Source organism: Equus asinus, chromosome 17 (genome assembly GCF_041296235.1).
Source record: "Equus asinus isolate D_3611 breed Donkey chromosome 17, EquAss-T2T_v2, whole genome shotgun sequence".
Lineage (NCBI taxonomy): Eukaryota > Metazoa > Chordata > Mammalia > Perissodactyla > Equidae > Equus > Equus asinus.
The window spans coordinates 23,049,617-23,071,676 of NC_091806.1; the positions used below are offsets into that span (position 1 = coordinate 23,049,617).

General features: G+C 34.2%; 1 protein-coding gene across 1 annotated transcript; it reads left to right on the top strand.

Annotated features, from left to right (window-relative positions):
* Nucleotides 1-4,761: 4,761 nt before the first annotated feature.
* Nucleotides 4,762-17,550, top strand: LOC139040577 (olfactory receptor 5D18-like). The gene is made up of 3 exons (XM_070487330.1): nucleotides 4,762-4,849; nucleotides 6,347-6,516; nucleotides 16,480-17,550. The coding sequence occupies exons 1-3, from the start codon at nucleotides 4,762-4,764 to the stop codon at nucleotides 17,548-17,550; spliced, it is 1,329 nt and encodes a 442-aa protein (XP_070343431.1).
* The last annotated feature ends 4,510 nt before the right edge of the window (nucleotides 17,551-22,060 follow it).

The window sequence follows — 22,060 nt, forward strand, 5'->3', positions numbered from 1 at the left end:
AGACAAATATTTCTCATTATGTCAAACTGGGATAAACTCTTTTTTTTTTAAATGCTTCTTTTGTAATAAAAAATAAAATAATACTGGACTGAGATTTAAGACATCCATTATCGAGTTCACCCTAACTCTTTGATCTTTTCTGAAATATATGCCGGACTGGAGACCCGGCTTAGATCAGAAAGATGGATAAAATTGCCTGTAATCACATTAATTGAAACTTACCGTAGACACAGAGTGCTAGCCATGGGCATACACTTTACACTTTCCATTCTCAAAGGTATCTATATCTTTGTCTATAACTATATCTATGTCTCTCTATATATATCTCTATACTTATATCAAATATCTCTATCTCTATATATAACTATCTATATATCATACTAGATTTTTTTGGCTATTCTGAATTGAATTTCTTCTTTCTTATAGTATGCATTACTTATCTGCTTACAAGACTTGTCTCCTCACTTATAGGCAAGAATTAATAAATCTTGTATTGAAGCAAATCCTTATTGGTTAGGAAAGTTAGAGTGTGCTATTCAATTACTATTAGATACTTCTATTGCATGGGCAATTAAACCAACTTGTTAGATATGTGTAAGTTCCAGCATTTGAGAAGCATAAAAAATGATTTGAAAACAATAGAGTATTTTGAGAACACCAAATATGAAGTGATCTTAGTGAGAGCTCCGTACCAATATAAGGATTAGTCACAGAACATGCCAAAAGTAGAGACACATTGTGGGGTTTTATTGTTTTTTTGACATTCTTCCCAAAGAGCCACCCCCTTCCTTTTACTCACATTAATCTGCATATCTTTATAGTCCCTTCTTATATGCTATTTGTCAATTCAGCAACCCAGGGAGACTGAGAGGTTTTTATACTATTCTGTTTTTGGACATTACGGAAAGAAAATCCTTTTTTCGTTCTGAAATTGGTGTTCTTGTGGTTTTTGAATTAATGGAATTAATTCTCTTGAAGACACAGGAAACAAGGACAGCCTTTCATTCACATTTTAGTCTTGAAATATTTGAAGACATTAGTCAGGATCTCTTTTTGTTTTTCTTCTATGTTCCAGACATCTTCAGACCCTTGGTTGGTTTATTAAATGCTCTAATTCCAATATATACATCTCACTGTTAATCACTTGACATCACAGGGTACCTATAAAATTATTAATAGTTATTGGGAACTATTAGCTTACCGGCAATGACAAGCTGTCAAGAACATAATGCTCCCTTCCAAACTAAAATGAAAATGGGAGCTACCTCCGTCTACATAATGTATTAATGCATCCAAATTGAATGTCATGATTATAATATTAGAACTGAATCAACTTCGTTCACAACGCCTATACCTTTTTACAACCACAACCTATTCGTTATTCCATCTTTTTCCTATTGGCATTGAACCTTATTACCAGGTTGAACAACCTACACAGATCCCAATTGCAATTTTGTACACAATTCGGCTCCTCTGATCCTCAAATCTTCTCTCTTACTGCTACCTGCATAAACTCTACTTCTAATTGATAGGAACATGAACATCCAAATTCCCACCTTGGCCCAGACTGTCTTATCTGCTTAAAGATTCTTTTGTTTTTCTTTCCTGTCCCTGCAATCCTATGTTAACATTACAGTTCAGCCCAAAATTCAAAATCTTTTTATGATTTTACCAATCAGAAAAAATCGTGGACATTATTCAGTTATCCCCACTTGTGGAGAGTACCCCTAATGTGCTCAGCTCAACAAATCGTAAAGTAAAAACTAAACAAAGAAAAAAGCTTTATGCATAGTGACAATGCAGAAAAGTGCGGTATCCTTTAAAGTAAATTGTTGTTTCTCCCACTATATTGTAATTTCATTATAATAATCAGACTATTATAAGTCACAATTTGGAAGGAGGCTAGGTCCTGTATCGCTAGTCAGAGGACATCTGCCTACTGATCTCGAAATAACTTTGGACCTTGCACAATCAAGAAATAAATTTTTATTGCATGAGTCGACAAATTATGTCCCACAAACCAAACCTTGTTCACTGCCTTTTTATAAATAAAATTTTATTTGAGAAAAGCAAGACCTATTGATTTAAGTATTGCTTATGGCTGCATCCATGCTACAACATGCAGAATTGAACAGTTGGGGTTAAAACTATATAACTCACAAAATCTAAACATCACTGCAGGGACTAAGGAGAGCCTGGCTTCTCTCATTTGTTTGATTCTTTCACTAAATTCAAAAAGGAGAAAAACATAAAAATAGAGTGTAATATCAGTTTTTACTTATGATAAATACCTGGTTTTAAAACTACCATAAAATCCATGTAATGATTTGTATATATTATCATTTGGAAAAAAAGTTTAAAATCTAAATTTCAGGCTCTTCTTAAATGTCAGGCTGAGGCCAAATGGCCTTTCAGAACTGGCCCCTCCCCTTCACTGGCCTGTTCAATCATTGCAGGCTAGCGGGGTATTTTCTGGTCAGAAACTATGTGACTCTTTACAGAAAAAGTTCACTGACCTGTTCTTTTAAGTCAAGTCACTGAGATTGAGATGTTTATTTGTTAAGATATGGCAGCTTCTTAAATAATAAACATATAATTTTATTTATATAATTTATATAATCTTATATACCTAAATAATAAACATTTAGTTTTATTTATATAATTTATATAATCTTATATACATACCTAGATTATAAATTGAAAAGTAGAGTATGAGCTTTTCACAATTTCAATAATTAATGTAAGAATTGAATAACTTGCACAAATTTGGAAGAGTAATGCAGACTGTATTATTTTAAGAAAATCAATGGTTTTCATAGAAAATGAAACTCAAAGTACTATATAAAAGAAAAGAAAAGATAATAATCAACGTACCTATAATATAATGCTTATTGAGTAATTTTATATCCAGATACACACTGATAAATGTATATCTATATAGAAAGGGAAAACCAGAAATACAACAAAGATTGAGATTAGTTATCTCTGGATTGTTGCCCAATAACTGATTTTTTGGGTACATTTCTATATTTTACAGGTATTTAAAGACAAAAATATAGTGTCTGCTTCAACATTTTTAAAAGATCAATGGATTAAATTTCACAATGAAATCATTCCCCAATCTTTAGAAGAAATTATATATGAACAAAATATCACATGGGGCATTACCTCATCTAATTGCTCTGTTTGTGGCCTCCGGGGCAAGACTTCAGTGATGTTCTCCAGGATTAACATCCCTAAGGTCTTGGTCGCATATACATGTGACACCATTTGGTGCTAGGATTTATCTTTTTGATCTGCTTTTCTCTCTGTCATCTCTGAATTTATTTTTGACAGGTTAAAGGAAAAAGTCATTTCCCTGGAATAGCTATTGCAATATGTTGTAGATTCCTGTCACTACTTTTTCAGGTTTGTTACTATATTTTTTTTAAAAAGCTGAATTCTGAACAGGAACTTGCTTGGAATCCATTAATCTTAGCAAAGAAGCTTCGCTAAATGAATAAGTCAAATTCTTCTGCACTCAAGTGAGTTGATTCAATCCTTATTTTATTTAACTTTAAAAGGAAAATAATGTGTTCCAATAATCTTTGCAGGAGGCAAACATCTGTGTAACTCTAACTGCCATGATACCTACTTAGTTCAGCCAACTAGAAGATCTGATTTCTTATCTTTCACCACATTTATTATTATTCACTGACTTACAACACTAGGAAATATTTCCAGTTTTTCTTGATTACAATATTCTTTTCCTCTCTTTATACACACAAACTTTGCCTTCAATAACAAACAAGAATTATTGGTAGCAACGTATCATTGGTAACTATATGCATTATTCTCTGGAATAATACTCATAAGAAAAAAAATTGAGGATAAGGACCATATTTTACAATATCGTGGTTTCTAAATGCCTGTTATACTGCTGAATACACAGTGGATATGCAGTGAGACAGTCATGATGGTAGGCATCAGAAAGGAGGGAAAGAGTGCGCCCAGCACCTTGTGCTCTCAGCCAGCTCAACATAGTTGATGATTCCTGGGGCTAAATGGGGGACTGTGAACTTTACCCTAAGTCTGTTGGTACAAATACAGAGTGCAGGAGGTGGAGTGAAAAGCTACCTGTGTGGAAAAGATGTATGGGTAATAATGAGCTGAATATATATCAAAATTTTATTTCTCTTTGATGGCTTTGCATTCCCTTTCAATCCGGGGCTGCTGAGACTTTGTTATAACAGCCATAGGAGACGAGTATAGATTTTGGAAGGAATATGTTCTGTTATGGAATTTGCACTCAATGAGTTTTATGTAAAATTGAAAAATACTTTCAGGAAATAATAATAAATGTGGTATAAGATTAAATCACAAGTATTGAATCAAGGGAATTTAAGGAGCAATTGAAGAAGAAAAAGAGCAGGGATATGTCAATGATATCTTTATATTTATGCAGGGAAGCTTTAAGTGCTGCAAACGGTCTTGGAGGATAAAGTCAGAACAACCAAAGGAAAACTATAGCCTCTTAACTTCAGCTCCTAATAAGACAGAATTTTTACATAATTCTACGTAGAATGGCCTTGCTTTTATGCCTAGTGCCATTTTAGGTTTCAGTAAGCAGTCAGGAAGTGGCTTTGAGAATAATGGATTATAAAGGGAGACAAAAGCAGTTGAGCCATTTTGGAGGAACACAGGACATTTAAAAAAATAATTCAGCCTATTTCCCCCCTGTAAATATCCTTATTTTATGCTAATTCAGTAAGCTTAGGTCCCATGGGGTTTCACTATGGCTACCTGTTTTGCAGGACTCAAGATGTGTCTCAGCGCATTGTGAGTTCACAGTGTGGTGCTGACTCTATAGGTAAGTCTAACTTCTTTAGTATTATTATAAGCTTTTATCCAGTACATGTATATTATATACCTAAAGTTCACTCATTCATGTATTCATATACTCATTTATTCAATGTGTTATTGAGTACTTACTCTCTTCTAGTGCCCCATCCTAGCTTTCATGACTTTTATTTTACTGTGAACACACAATGTTAAAAAGGTAAATGATAAAATATAAGTACAATACATACTATGTTACAGATGTGGATGAAATTGGCATTTTTGAGGTCGTATAATCATTGATAGATGCATAGTTGAGACTATGACGATGGTCAATGAGGAGTGATTCAAGTGTAGGTAAACTTATTGGGAGAGATCCAGAAATTAAGAAAACAGGGCATTGGAAGGATTATCTTTATGTCTATTGAAAGCAATTTGATGAAAGAAGGTCCTTAACCAAATAAAAACCACACTGTAATACCTCAGGAAGCAATGGCCCATAATTGGAGGTTTTGAAGTACACTAAAATGACCATCTGATAATGATGTTGTAGAAAAGTCTCCAGCATAATAAAAATGGTCTGGACATATTACAGTTAATTTTATTTCTACCACAAATCTCTCTAAATACTTGATGTTACAATACACCAAGGAAGGGTAACAGATTTTTATAATTTGCAACAATTAGGTAAATGTGGTTGATCAAATGCATTAATCTTCTGAAGGAAATATTTTAAATACGGGAAAAGAAGTGTATTACTGAGTGTAAGAAAGCTACTGGAAAGAGAAATTTAGAAATAGTTATAGCACAATAGTAAATAAAAATATTGTAACTCGACCATTTTACTGGCTCATTAATTTTCTTTTGAGTTCTAAGGTCTCATAGTTAAACAAGTTGTCAGGGAAGAAATCATAGAAACATCATGTATATTTTTCCCAAGATGAGGATTTTAACTAAACTCAGATTTATGCAAAAAGCTAGACTGGTCTTTCTCATTATGCTAACAGCCTCTGAGGATACTGAATTTGATCACTTGAAATGTAACAGGGTCAACTCTATTTTTGTCCTTCTTCTCTCAACCGCCTTCTTTTGTATTCCATTTTCACAGATTTCATACTCACTCTAAAACTGTGGTATTATTAAATTCTAGCTCTTAAATAATGTAACAGTTGAAACAAAGAGTTTTCCACAGCACTATTTATAGATAATCACAAAGTCTCTCAACATTTCCTCATTTTAACCTCCCTCATCCAAAATTAGCTTCTCATTTCTCTGAATTGACTTCCCTATTTTGTCCACAGGAATGAAGAAAACCAGAGTGCTGAAGTCACTTTGATTCTCTTGGGATTCTGAGAATCTCCAGGACTCCAGGTGCCTCTGTTCCTGTTATTCTTAACCATCTACACAGTCACTGTGCTGGGGAACCTGGGCATGATTGTGATTATCAAGATCAATCCCAAACTCCACACCCCCATGTACTTTTTTCTCAGCCACTTATCCTTTGTTGATTTCTGTTATTCTACTGTAGTTACACCTAAACTACTAGAAAACTTGGTCGTGGAAGACAGAACCATCTCCTTCACAGGATGCATCATACTATTGTTTGCATGCATATTTGTGGTGACAGAACCATTCGTGTTGGCAGTGATGGCATATGACCGATTTGTGGCAGTTTGTAACCGTCTTCTCTACACATTTGTAATGTCCCAGAAGCTTTGTTCCATTTGGTGGCTGTATCATACTCTTGGGGTGCAGTCTGTTCCCTGACACTTACCTACTTTCTATTGGAATTATCCTTTGTAGGGAATAATACAATAAATAACTTTGTGAGCATGCCGCCAATGTCTCTCTGTCTTGCTCTGACCCCTACATTAGCCAGAAAATCATTTTAGTCTCTGCCACATTCAATGAAACAAACAGCCTGATGATCATTCTTACTTCCTATTTTTTTAGTTTTATCACTGTCATGAAATTGTCTTCAACTGAGGGGTGCCACAAAGCCTTCTCCACATGTGCCTCCCACTGACAGCCATTACCATTTTCCATGGGACCATCCTATTTCTCTACTGTGTTCCTGACTCCAAAAGTTCATGGCTCATGGTCAAGTTAGCCTCTGTGTTTTACACAGTGGTCATCCCCGTGCTGGACTCACTGATCTACAGCCTCAGGAACAAAGATGTGAAGGAGACAGTCAGGAAGTCAATCAACAGCAAATTGTTATGTCATTAATGTAAGATGGTAAGATTTACTTTTTCATTTTAAAGAGTATTGTGGAGGATTGCCCAAGACTTTTAGCATTTTTAATACTTCAAATTCCTTTTTTTCATAAAGCAAAGCAGCGTTCAATGTAACTCCCTAGTTGACAGATTATTTAGCATCTGTTAAATTTAAACCTTAGCAAATTAGCTATAAAATAATAAATAACACACTAATTAAGGTTGAGGCCACTTAAATGAAGAATCTGCTCACAGAGTTTGTCATGCAAAGATTTCTGAGTTAGTACACATTACCTTTTGCCCAGTGAATCTTTCATTCTTTTTTTGTCATCACAGAATGGGTTTATAGAGTTACTGTAAATATTTACAGCTTGTTATCAGGGAGAATACATCAAGTGCAATATAGTAAACTAGGAGTTATTCAGCACTCAGACTCTAAATTTAAAACAAATATTTATTTAATTCCACACAGGAAGCATTGGTACAATTTAAGTGCAAAGAAGTCATACCTCTGCCCCCAACAAATTCCAGAATCTTGTTTGCTTAAATTATGTTTGTTAATATAAATTTAATTTGCTATTTGTATATAAAACATCAAAAATTAAAATTAAAATCTGCACACTTCAGAAGTAGCTATTGCTAAATCTAAAATTGTCATTCATGCCAATCTTGAGTTGTGTATAATATAGCTGTTGATGCATAATAAGGAATATAAAATTCGGTGACATGTAACATTAAGCAATTTTTGCTTTTTATCGGGGGATTTATTGGAGCAGCCCTGTTAATATCAGCTAGAGCATCTTCATTAACCTGATATAGTCTTGCATAACTAGCAAAATCATCTCTAGTCTATGGATCTGCTTGGTGATTCAATAGCTCTGCTCTGCGTACCATTGGGCTAGTTAGAGTATCTTCTTGGATTGTCAGTGACTGAGTCAGAAGACAGAATGCGCTATAACAAAAGCCGATTCAAGCTCCTATGTGTATTATGTTTGTTAACATTCTATTAGCCAATGCAAATCATATAGCTGAGCACAAAGTCAATGGTTAAGAAATTGTATCTGCCTTGTAGAACTGAAAAGCTACATGACAATGAGCATGGATACAGAATACAATGAAGATTTGGGCCTAACACTTCAATATACCTAAAGTTTATGGTCAATTTTGTTTAATGGAAACTGTTCTTGTTGTATTTCAGATAAATATAATTGCTCCACTTTGGTGGCCTGGATTCAGTTCCTTTGCATGGAACCACATCACTTGTCTGTCAGTAGCCATGCTGTGGTGGTGACTCATATATAAGAACCAAAAGGACCTACAAGTAGAATATACAACTATGTACTGAGGTTCTGGTGGGGAGAAGAAGAAAAAAGGAAGATTGGTAACAGATGTTAGCTCAGAGTGAATCTTTTTTTGAAAATAAATAAATAAATAAAAATAACTGTTGTAGCTTGACAGACTTTTCCATGGCTGATCATGGTTGATGTCTCACAGGATAGACAAAATTTTGGTAAATTTCCAAGTTATCATGGTTTCAGTCCAACTGCAGACTGTGAATCATGTTATTGACTTCACCCAAATCATGGACTTTTTATCTGCAAATAAAAAATTCTAATTTCCATTTTAATGAAGATTGATGTCAAACTTTGTAACCTAACCTATTTATTTGATTGTGGAACAATATGTAACAATATATTCAACAATTCAAGATATATAATGTATAGAGTTATGTGATTTATTTAACTTTTAACTCTCTGTCAGCCAGATGTCATACACACTCAACTAAGTGCTCCAGTCAACAAGTAGTTTGATAGGCTGTGTGTATGTTAATAAAAATATTTTAATGACAGAAAACATGTATTTAAAGGATGTGAACACAGTATAGGGTGAGCTGTATTTGACATATGCTATAGGTCTTTGGATTTAAGATCCTAAGGAGAAAATAAAACAAATTATAAAGAAAAACATCTGAATAGCTGTAAGTTCCTTTAGAATAGATTTTAGTTATTCTGGAAAATGCTTTTAAATGGACATTTACTTACACAAATATAATGCAGATATTCTCCAAGCATTTCAAAGTTATAATTTTAATCTGTGCACTTTTAGATGGGCTCTTCATTTCTATATATGAATTATACTCTTCTTACTTTATATTCTTAATAGTGCTTTGGATAGGTGCAGTTCCTTTGTTTCATTTCTGAGGAGCTGTGTCAAGATTTTTGGTGAAGGTATTCACAAGATTAAAGGAAGAATGTACAGAATTAATAGTCACTTAATGGAGAAAATGTTATAAGTTGAATGTAGACCATATTATGTAAATATTACTTTTCATATAATGTTTTGCAATAAAACTTCAGGAAATTTGCAATGCTGGACAATTTTTTTATGATATGAGGATTCCAGGGGTGTTAGGTGACATTTTTACTGCATAACTGATCTTCCTTACTCTTTATCTTCTTAGAAAAAGATTGACTCTGAAAGAGAAATAAGGAAATTCAGACGGGCAGTTAGGGGAAGGGATTGTGGAGCTCCTACATCAAGGCTCTTTCTTTCCTGAATATTGCTGCTTAGATTCATAGTTCATTCAAGCTCAAAGACTGTCTTGTTGATGAAAAAAGTTGCATTCTAAGCACAAGGATAAAGCCCAATAGAAAGAGTATGAAAATAGTTCTGACCTTGTGGGTCTCAGAGAAGCAACATGTATGAGTGATTTTCTGGTTATATTTGATGTTTATTTCCCCACTGGTATCAACAAAATTTCAGGAATACCTTACAAAAATTATAGCCTTATCCCTAATGTATATGGCACATTAGAGAGGTTTAATTCCAATCTTACATAAATTTACACCAACAATAGAATAAGCAAGCAACATTTTCCAGTTCATTTTATGATACCTGCATCACTAGATAGGTAAGTTCCAGAACAATATATCATAAATATATATGGACAAGTGCTTAAAATAGCAAATCAATTCATTGATATATGCAATGGATAATAAATCATATTCAGGAGAGGTTTAATCCAGGAATGCAAGCTTGCTATATCATTACTAGTCCATCAATGTGATTCACCACATTAACAAAATAAAATATAACATATAGTCACCTCAAAAGATGTGAAAAATAGTTAACAAAATTAAGCAACTATTCATGATAAAAATTTTCAGCAAACTGGAACAGAAAGGATAGAGTATTAGAACAAGAAAAACTTATTTACTTCCTTCTTTCTGGATAATGAATTATTGATAATATGGAAGACTGAAGCAATAGAATTTTAGTTAGGCGAATAACAGGATTTTTACCTTTGAAAAATTTGAATCAACTGCTGCAGAGACTGAGATAAAAAATAGAATCAAATCTTATTTCCTTTTCATAACTGGTTTCTCTTCTATTGAAGTGAAATTCTCATAATATAATATTAATCTTTTTCAAGTAAAAATTCATTGACACTAAAAGGTTCACCGTATTGTACACCCACACCTCTACTTAGTTCCAAAATATTTTCACCATCTCAAAAAATAATCATACCCATTAAACAGTTTTTCCCCATTTCCCCCTCCTCCTTGGTCCTAATAATGAGAAATCTGCTTTCTATCTCTATGTATTTACCCATATTATACATTTCATACAAAGGGAAGCATGCAGTATGTGACCTTTGTGTCTGACCTCTTTCATTTAGCACACTGTTTTCAAGGTTCATTCACATTATAAAATGTATCAGTACTTTATTCCTTTTTATCACTAAGTAATATTCCATCATACATACATACACACCACATTTAGTGTGTCCATCTATTTATTGAAGGACATTTGTGTTGTTTCACCTTTTGGCGGTTGTGAATAATGCTGATAAGAACATTCATGTGTAAGTATTTGCTTGAGTGCCTGTTGTCAATTCTGTTTTGTATATACCTAGGAGTGGAATTGCTGGTACCGTGGAGTTAGCCAGACTGTAAGGTTTGAGGTCACAACATATAATCCAGCACTCAATTCTGGCACAAATTACAAGTCTGAGGAATTCCCAAAAACGCATTTAGGTACCCTAATTTCCCAGAAATTTCAAACATCTTACAGAGAACTATACTCACAGTTATGGTTCATCACAAGATAAGGACACAGACAAATAACTCAAAGGTAGAAATGTATTGGACAGAGTCTAGGAGGGGTCCAAAAAGGAAACTTCCATTGCCCTCAGGACATGTTATCATCCCAGAATTAACATTGTACAATACACATGAGTTATTCCCAACCAGGGAAATCCACACAAACCTCAGTGTTCAGTTTTTATTAGGACTCTATTACAGAGGCTTGATTAATTGATTGATTGTCCAAATGTTGGTCTCAGCCTCCAGGTTGACTGATACTCCATATCTAAAAGCCTCCACACTAAATCTCATAGTTAATCTTTCTGGTATGGGCAATCCCTACTTGAAGATTGTGTAATATGGTCAGCCCCACCTTGATATCAGGTGTGGCCAGCCACCCTCCCTAAACAGACATTTTTGTCAGGTAAGACATAGATTACCTCCCAGAAACTGAGGGCAAAGGGCAACTTCTCTTTGTGGAAGGCAAATATTTTTACTATGCATTTGGTCGATAGTAATTCTATATTTGTTTATATGAGGAATCACCAAACTGATTTCCAGAGTGTCTGAGTCATTTTATATTCCCACTAATAATGTATGACAGTTTCAGTTGCTCCAAAACCTTGCCAACACTTGCTACTGTATATATATATACAGTTTTTAATTAGAGTCCGCCCAGTGGGTGTGAAGTGATATCTCATTATGATATTGATTTCCAATTTCCTAAAATCTAAAGATATTGAGTGTCTTTTCATGTGCTCGTTAGACATTTATAAATCTTGTTTTATATCTTGTTTGACCTTTTTTCTTTTAAGATCGGCACCTGAGCTAACATCTGTTGCCAATCTTCTTCATTTGTTTTTCCTTCTTCTTCTCCCCAGAGTCCCAATTCTAGTTGTGAGTGCCTCTGGTTGTGTGATGTGTGACGCCACATCAGCATGGCTTGATGAACAGTGCCACATCAGTGCCCGGGATCTGAACCAGTGAAACCCTGTGCCACCAAAGCAGAGCTAATGAACTTAATCACTCTGCCATGGGGCCGGCCCCCTTGTTTGACTTTTTATTGGTGGGTTGTAAGAGTCCTATACATATTCTGGATATTAGGCTAGTATCAGATATATGATTAGTAAATCTTTTATCCTATTCTGTAGGCTTTTTATTGACCTTATTGACAATGTTTTTTGACGCACAAATGGTTTAAATTTTGTGAAGTCCAATTCACTTATTTCTTATTTTCTTGCTTATACTTCTTTTTTTTTTTGGTGAGGAAGATAGGCCCTGAGCTACCATCTTTGCCAGTCTTTCTCTATTTTGCATGTGGGACACCGCCACAACATGGTCTGATGAACCGTGTATAGGTCCACACATGGTGTCTTTAATCATTTGTTATACTGCCTGTGGATTTTTCATAAGTGGCCTTTATTAGTTTCATAATAGCCTTTATTAGGTTGAGAAAGTTCCCTACTAGTCATAGTTTTCTGAGTGTTTTTATCATGGGAGAGTGTTTCAATTTGTCACATGCTTTTCCTGTTTTGATTGAACTGACCATGTTGTTTTATTCCTCTGTTCTATTCACGTTGTATATTGCACTGATTGGTTGTCTTATGTTGGACCACACTTGTATTCCTGAAAAAAATCTCACTAGGTCATATTATATAATCCCTTTAATATGTTGTTTGGTTCAATTTACTAGTCTTTTGTTGAGGATTCTACAAACATTTAAAGAAGCGTTAACATCAATCCTTCTTAAATTCTTCCAAAAGTAGAGGGAAAAGTTCTAAATTAATTTTGTGAGCCCAGCATTACCTTCATATCAAAGCTAGACAAAGACACTACAAGAAAAGTACAGACCAATATCCTTGATGAGTACAGATCCATATCACTTTTTTTCTTTTTGAGGAAGGTCAGCCCTGAGCTAACATCCTCTGCTAATCCTCTTCTTTTTGCTGAGGAAGATTGCCCTGAGCTAACATCCATGGCCATCTTCCTCTATTTTATAGGTGGGATGCCTGCCACAGCATGGCTTGATAAGTGGTGCCTAGGTCTGTGCCCAGGATCTGAACCAGCAAACCCTGGACCACTGAAGCAGAATGTGCACACTTAACTGCTATGTTACCAGTCCAGCCCTCCATATCACTTTGTATCTGTACTTCCTCAGGTTTAGTGTTTCTGAGACTTTTGACTATCTCTTGACCTTGATTCCCCTCTGTGGTATGTGAGGTCAGCTTCAATGAGATTGATCTTTTCTAAAGCTGTACTCACAGAGTTGTTCCATGATTGCCTCTTATTCACTTACAAAAGAGAAACATAACTTCAGAAGCCCCATAATGATGGTAAGCTACAAGTTGGAAGAAACCTCAGCCCCTATAATACTACAAGGAACAGAGTTGTCAATGTTCAGAAATGCATGCTTTATCTTGCTTTAGTAAGAAATAATCCTCTACTGCATCAAGTCACTGGTAAATTTAATTTGTGTCTTTAAAGGCATGATGGATAGAGTTACCAAAATCAGTGAATATATCATCCTTTTCATAAACTCGTATATTTAGGAAATGTATAATCCCCAATTGTTTTTCAGATTCAATAGTAAATATGAACATTTGAGGCCTCTGTACTTACACTTAAAAGGCCAACACAAATTGTTTTCTTTTAGTAAAACTGAGAGTGTAAATAGAAAATGGTTTATAACACATTACTAATTAACAAAGAAAAAATAAAAATGTGACATTGTTTAGGCAGCTCTATATTTAGAAACATAGGAACATAAATATACCTTTATGAGAAAATAGAAAAATAAATCAATATGAATTAATAGTCACTCTCCTAGCTATTGTCTTATAGATGCTTTCTCCCTTTGTACATTTCTGTTTTTTATGTCCCTGTAAAGTTAAAGACATATACAGGGTTATTTATTTTTCTTAAGATTAATTGAGTAAAGTTGATAATACAAATGCCCCCAGGAGGGCTTTAGGAACAAAATATAAAGCGAAGATATCATATGGGACAGTGTTACATCTAATTACTTGAATTGCAGGCTTCAAACAATACTTCAGTGGTATTCTCTAGGCTCCATGTCCCTGAGGTCTTGATTCATATATTTGTAACACAGTTTGGTGTTAGAATTCTGTTTTCAGATGTGATCTTATCTTTGGTATCTCTGAGTTTTCCTAATAGGTTGGGGGAAAAAAGTAACTTATAGGAAGTATTTAATGAAATATTCTCTGGACTCCTACTAGTGTTTTCAAATCTATTTCCCTTAATTAAATATCAAGCAGGAGCACTCCTGGAGTTCATTAATCTTAACAAAGAATTCTTCAGTAAATGACTCATTCAAGTGCTTTTGTATTTAGGTGAGTCGATTCAGTCTCTTTTCTTTTACTTTAAAGGTAAATATGGAGTTTTAGTGATCTTTGCAGTACACAAACACATGCGTAGAACAAAGAGCCCACAAATCCACTTAGTTTGACTAGGAGAGGGTTTACATTATCACATTCTAATTCCTTTCTTTCAAATGATATTCATCCTGGTTTTCTCATTGGGTGGCCACAATGTACTCGGCAACGAAATAAACATTTTGGCAAAAGAGAATAATAAAAAACGGGCCTTGTCTTCACACTTCCTATGATCTCTGAGGAAGAAAGTGACAAAGCTATCACATTTGTGAATGATAGGATATAGCACGTGGTAATTGTGAGATATAAATATTGTTTGTATGTATACAAAAGAGAAGAAACAGTGAGCTATGCCAATAATGGTAGGTGGCAAAATAAAACATTATAAGAGTGAGGATAAAATGGGAAAATAAACTATAAGTAAATGAGCATGTGTTACATAACAGAGCTTGATAAATTCATCATGACTAAAAAAGAATTTAAGTGATAATGAGATTGAATTTATAGATACAAGAATTTTTGGAAAAGCCAGGCTGAATTATGTAAACTTCATGTGTTAACTAATAAAAAGTATTTGAAATCTTAAATGTCATTGGCAGTTAGGTTAAAGTAATCATGGAAAATTGTTCCTTCGATGTTGCATAAAGTATTTTAAATTGAAGGAATGTGGCTGGGAAAAATTGCCATACTCCATCTTTCCACAGCTAAGACCTTATGAAGGATTTTTACAGAGGAAGTATCTGTCGTGGAGTTGGGTTTTGGAAGATATCTTTCCTACAGGCAGAAGAATGTGGGGATCTGAGAATATTCTATTGTGGTGAAAAAACCTGTAGGAGAATGGGGAACATTTATTATGCATCGTAGATGAAGTACCCAAAGAAATCCTATAGTATTTCCGTTGTGTGGGTTCTGTAGGGAAAAAATTCTACATTCTATTCCAAAGTGTCCCCACCTGTTGACACTTGTACATGCTTGGCCTGATTTGCATAACCGAATAAGGTTTTTGATGTCATACCAATTACTCATAAATCCAATAAACAAGAAAGCTAAATATCTGCTGTGGATGATGTCATATCATATAGCATTTCAATTCGTTATCAAAGTACCTATTTCCTTTCTAGTGACTTAAATTTTATACTATTACTATGCTCATTTTACTCCTGAGGAAATACCTACTGACATCAAGTAATATTCAAGAAATACTATGGTGCCATGTTGAGGTAGTTCTCTATCCTGACACTGATCCTTGGAAAAGCTTTAAATTTAATTTTTCCTGCACTCTGAAATTTATATGCATTTTCAAGTACTTCATAGTTCTTATTGTTTGTCACTTACCCAACTTAAAAAATTTGCTACATTGGAAAATGAAGAGCTTTTTGTTCAATATTGTTTCAACTGTTATCACTGAAGACACAGTATACATTTCATTGTGAATGCCTCCTGATGCATAATGTAATATGCAATCAATAATATTTAAACATTTTCAAAATTGGTTCTACACAAGTGAAAAGATTATAACACATCTACAGCACAGCTCCAGAACGTCCCGAGACTACTGTGTTACTAGGAGTCAGAAGGGCACTGGAAAGAACACAGAACAACAAAGAAGCTATTAAATTGATCATTTTGTAGGAATGTTAGCATTTCAAAATTTTTTTAACATATAAGTTAATTATCTCACAGCTTAAGAGGTGAGAAAGAAGAAACTGTAGAAACTCATGATAGGTATTTCCTCTAATACAATTAGTTTTACTAAGCTGAGATTCAGCAGAGTTGATCTACCCCTCATGACTGGCATTAGCTGTCTATGAGGAAATCGAATTTTATTATTTGAAACATAACGATGTCTACTCTGTTTTTCATCCTTCCTGTCTCAACTTTGTTTTTGATTATTCCACTTACACAAAATTATTATTTACTATGTAATCATCACATAAGTGAAGACTAACTTTTGAAATAATATAACAGTGGAAGTGTAGCATTTTCAGCAACACTCTTAATAGAGACCCATCGAACTTCTCAGTGCTTCTATTCTTTTACTTATTTCAAATTTTGGTTCTTACTTCTGTGGATAAACTTTCATATTTTGTCCACAGGAACGAAGAAAACCAGAGTGGCAGAGTCACCTTTGTTCTTTTGGGCTTCTCAGAATATCCAGAACTCCAGTTGCCCCTGTTCTTGGTATTCCTGACCATCTACGCAATCACAGTGGTGGGGAACCTGGGCATGATTGTGATTATCAAGATCAATCCCAAACTCCACACCCCCATGTACTTTTTTCTCAGCCACTTATCCTTTGTTGATTTCTGTTACTCTACAGTAGTTACACCTAAACTCTTAGAAAACTTGGTTGTGAAAGACAGAACCATCTCCTTCACAGGATGCATCATGCAGTTGTTCTTTGCAGGCATATTTGTCGTGACAGAAATGTTCATGTTGGCAGCGATGGCATATGACCGATTTGTAGCAGTCTGTAATCCTCTTGTCTACACAGTTGTAATGTCTCAGAAGCTTTGTTCCTTGTTGGTGGGCACATCATACTCTTGGGGTATAGCCTGTTCTTTAATATTCACATGTTTTTTGTTGACCTTATCCTTTTGTGGGAATAACTTCATAAATAATTTTGGCTGTGAGCATGGTGCCATTGTTGCTGTTTCCTGCTCAGATACATACATTAACCAGAAGATCATGTTTGTGTCTGCCACGTTCAATGAAATATGCAGTCTGATGATCATTCTTACTTCGTATGTTTTCATTTTTATTACTGTCATGAAGATGCCTTCAACTAGGGGACGCCACAAAGCCTTCTCCACATGTGCCTCCCACTTAACCACCATTACCATTTTCCATGGGAGCATCCTTTTTCTCTACTGTGTTCCTAACTCCAAAAGTTCATGGCTCATGGTCAAGGTAGCATCCGTCTTTTACACAGTGGTCATCCCCATGCTGAACCCACTGATCTACAGCCTCAGAAACAAAGATGTGAAAGATACACTCAAGAAGTTAATCAATATTAGATTGTTCTGTGATAAAATATAAAGATAGAAATATCCATTATTTCTTTTTGAGAGTCTGGTAAGAATTGTCCAATAGCAAAGCAGTACATGAATATGGTAACCTTTTAACTGGCAGTTCAATATCCATTCACTCTAATGTTTAGTGAATAATTTTAATGTTACAAATAATGTTAGGGATAAAAACTTAGACTACTTAAACTAAGTTTTTGATTCAGAAATTGAAACGCAAAAGTCTCTGTGTTAGCATACATGACTGTGTGATTGCCCAGGACAAATTTGTGTTCAATAGAAGTCATGTGGAATTTTTGAGTTGATCTGAAGTGTTATATCTTGCAAGGAGGAAGTTTATTTCTTAATATAAAAGTAGTACATTAAGAGCTGTTCAACATAAAACCATAAATATCTAAAAAAATATATATTTAATTCCATACAAACCACTTTAGCATCGGAAGATTCACAGACAAGCAAAAATAAATAGGAAATATATGTCCCTTAAAAAGTTCCTGGACCAGCCCCTTGGTGTTGTGTTTAAGTTTGGCACACTCCAGAATATGGTTTAGTTAAATTATAATTGGTAGTATAACGAAATATACAATATTTTCTTTCTATGTAGTAGCACAAGAAAATGGTACACATTTTGGAAATATGTACCCATCACTCTAGTTTTTCCATTTATGTCAAAGTAGTTGTATATCATTTATGTATTTATTGGAAATTTTATTGACATAATTTTAGATTTATTTTAAGTTGTTTGTAGTAAGTAATATAGAGAGATCCCAATGTCTTTTACCCAGGTTCCTCCATGACAGTACAATACAGCAACCAGGATGTTGATAATACAATGCATACATCTTATTCAGGCACCAGTGATTTATTGACAAAATCACTGAAATTGACAAAAATTGCTTTTTGCAAACAATCGTGAACTCCAGTGGGATGTAATAATAACAATCCTTTTGAATCAGCGACTTGATTAAGCTAGCTCAGCTGATACCAACTGGGTCACTTTAGTGTCAAGACTGAGCTAATCAGATGAACTTCAATCTACAGACCTGTTTGTAGGCCATCCTTGTTGGACCATTTGGCTAATGGTCTATGTTGAATGCTGAGTCACAATAATGTATGCCCAAACACAAAAGCGTAATTCAAACTCCTGTTAGGGTATCACCTGCTGTTATTTTATGAATCAAAGCAAAACACATGGATAAGCCCAAAGTCAAAGTGTGAGAAAGTTATCTACCTCTTATAGAACAGTAAAATTGCAAGTCAGTGGTTAGGGGTGTAGGGAGAAATGTAAAGTTTGGTTCAAACTTTACCAAAGATTGATTAAAACATTTACCTCAAGAAACACATTATTTCTTGATAATGCCAGATAACTCTATGGCAGATAACAGATAACTCATGACTGAGACACGTTTTACCAAAGTTTTCTAATAATTGATGGGTCATTGGGTTACTTTAAGCGAAAAGACTGGTCGAGATTAAATATAAGAGCTTGCCTTTTCTACTTGTGTCTTAGTAATCATGATTAAGGTTTACAAGCAAAGAATAGAGCGATATCCACATGTTGTTGTTCTAATTTAACCCATTAAATGTTACTTGTTTCTGTCATGATTAAGAGATTTATTTCCATATGGAAGTTGAATTTCTTTACCAGAATGCTTTACATCAAATCATGTCTTGTGTGACTACTCTTTAGGGGATATACAACAACATTCTCAATACTCATAGTGTATCACAGTAGTAACAAAGGATTTACTTTAATTTTTAAATGTTTGTCAACAAGGGGATATAAGTAACTGTTCCTATCAGATACTATAAAAACCTGTGTGTGTGTGTGTAGTTTAATAAACGTCTTTAAGAAGAGAAAAAAGATTTAGAAAGTTTGAGCATGCATCATGGAACATTTGATATATTCATTAAGGACTCTAAGCTAAAAACTAGAATATCTTATTCTTAAATATTGATTTTGAAGTTATGTAACTTTTAATTTTTGCACTTTAGTTTTCTGTCTCTTAGTAGAAAATAAAACAAAAGCAAAAAAGAGCGAATAGTTGCAAAATCCTTTTAGAACAGGATGTTGTTTTACTTTGGTAAATACTCTTGAATGAGCAGTTAACTTACACAAATGTAAGGCAAAAATGTATGTTAGATAATATCTTAGTTCACTAATGGTTGTGTTAAGTGATGCTTACAGGTTAATTTTTTTCTGCCAATGGATTCATATGCTGCTCTTCTTTTAAAATTTTGGCTGTAGTAGGTATAAATGTGACTGTTTTTCCTTGAAGGCCTATGCCAAGACAGATCAATATTTAACATTACTTTCTTTATTTCCTGATTTGTGTCCTAGAGGAGTACATGTAGGAATCACATAGCTGGATTTAAAATATCAGCACGTTAACCCCCATGGCTGAACTGAAGAATACAGTGGATCTACAGCCTAGATAGGGATAAATACCTTACCGCCCCCCCCCAACTCCCAGCTAAAGGAATGCATATTTAGGATATAACAAACAATAAGCCCAAATTATTGAAAGTAAAAATTTGTACAGCGTCATGTTAAATGTGTTTCTATAAAAAAACATGTGCCAACACTTAAGCAAAATATACTAAAAAGCACATCATATCGACTATAATTATGTTGGAGTCATTGGATAGATGTGACTATAATTTTTTCATGATTTTAAGAATTATAGCCTTTATACAGAGGTAAATTATTTTTGAGACATAAAGATCCACATGTTAATGGTTTAGAAGAAATTATATTCTAAATTGCAGAAGAGGAAGTTTCCTCTAATTATTTTGTTTTTAGCTCATAAAAATAAATTTTGTCAGGATGCTCCAAGGCCTGTGTCCCCAAAGTCAGTTAGTTAGACATAAAACAACGTGATCATGGAGTATAGTTTCCAGACCTGTTTATAGCTCATGGACATATTATACAAATCCAGGCTAATGAGTTTTAATTTGATTCATTCAGTATAAAATCTGTTTATTCCTCAAGGACATGTCTATGTTTCCTCCAAAATTTCTTGACAGTTGCAAAAATGGCATTTCTTGGTATCTTTATTAAGTTATATTTAGCAAGAATCATCAACTTTCTGACTAAGGCATTGGAAAAAATTAAACAAAAATTTCAATTTTGAGACAGAATATGTATGGATTTTTAAACACTAACAAGGAAGTCTTGAATAAAAAAATATATCAAGATCTGGCTTTTGGTGAGTTGATTCTACCTAGGATCATCTTTTCAATCTGAAGTGAAGGATACTGGAATCTAACAAATTTTTGACAGGAAAAACCTACATGAGCTGACTAACAGCAATATCTACTTAGTTCATGATTATAACCAACAGGCTAAATTCTACTTTCATTATTTCCAGGGCCATAGTCCTGATTTTGAAAATATGTCTACGTTAAACACTTTAAGGGTCATAGATGATATGTTAAATGTAAGTCTTATTCTAAAGAAATTATATTCCTCAGGGGAAAAGCTCACACACACACACACACATATGCACATCGACACACATATATCCATAAGAATAGCAAAATATGCCAGGCATTGCATAAATATTGTGAAGATATGAGTGGAAAGAAAATAGAGTAAGAGAAAAGACATTTAGATTAACCAGCAATGTTTTCTTGGAAGAGTTATGTAGTAACATGTGTAGTGATGACACAGTATAAAAGAACCAGGGTAGATGTGCCGTTTCAGAGGTGTAAACATATTATATTAGAAAATATAAATGAATTGTTTTCGTACAATAAAAATTTAAAATACTGTTGTGAATGAAGTTGTATTGCAGTGAAAAAAAGATGTGGTTATATAGCTCATGGACATATTATACAAATCCAGGCTAATGAGTTTTAATTTGATTCATTCAGTATAAAATGCCTTCCCAAACCCCGACAGTATTGCATTCCAGGCTAAGTAAGAGTAAACAAAATTTAAGCATAATTGTGGTTATAAGGATCAATCCCAAACTCTACACACCCCTGTACTTTTTTCTCAGTCATTTATCCTTTTTCGGTTTTTGTTATTCCAGCGTATTTACACCCACACTGCCAGAAATCTTAGTTGTGGAAGACACAGCTGTCTCCTTCAAAGGATGCATGGTACAATTTTTCTTTGGCTGTGCATTTGTGATTACAGAAATGTTCATGTTAGCAGTGATGGCCTGTGACTGGTTTGTGGCTCTTACTAATCCTCTTTTCTACACAGTCGCTATGTCTCATAAACTCTGTACCCTCCTAGCAGCTGGAACCTACATATGATTTGAATATATTCCCTGACAATCACATACTCTGTTTTGGAACTATCCTTTTGTGGTTCTAATACCATAAATCACTTTGGCTGTGTGTATTCTGCCGTTATCTCTTTATCCTGTTCTGACAGCTATTTCAGTCAGTTGATATGTTTAGTCATTTCTGTATTCAGTGAGGCTTGTAGCCCCTGATTATCCTCTCCTCCTATCTTGTCATGATTGTCACAATCATCCAGAAGCCTTCTACTAATGGACTCCAAAAATCCT

Coding starts and splice junctions, on each gene's coding strand:
- LOC139040577 (XM_070487330.1), top strand. CDS start 4,762: ATGGGGTTTCACTATGGCTACCTGTTTTGCAGGACTCAAGATGTGTCT. Junction 4,850..6,346: donor GTGTGGTGCTGACTCTATAG/GTAAGTCTAACT, acceptor ATTCTACTGTAG/TTACACCTAAACTACTAGAA. Junction 6,517..16,479: donor ACCGTCTTCTCTACACATTT/GTAATGTCCCAG, acceptor ATAATATAACAG/TGGAAGTGTAGCATTTTCAG.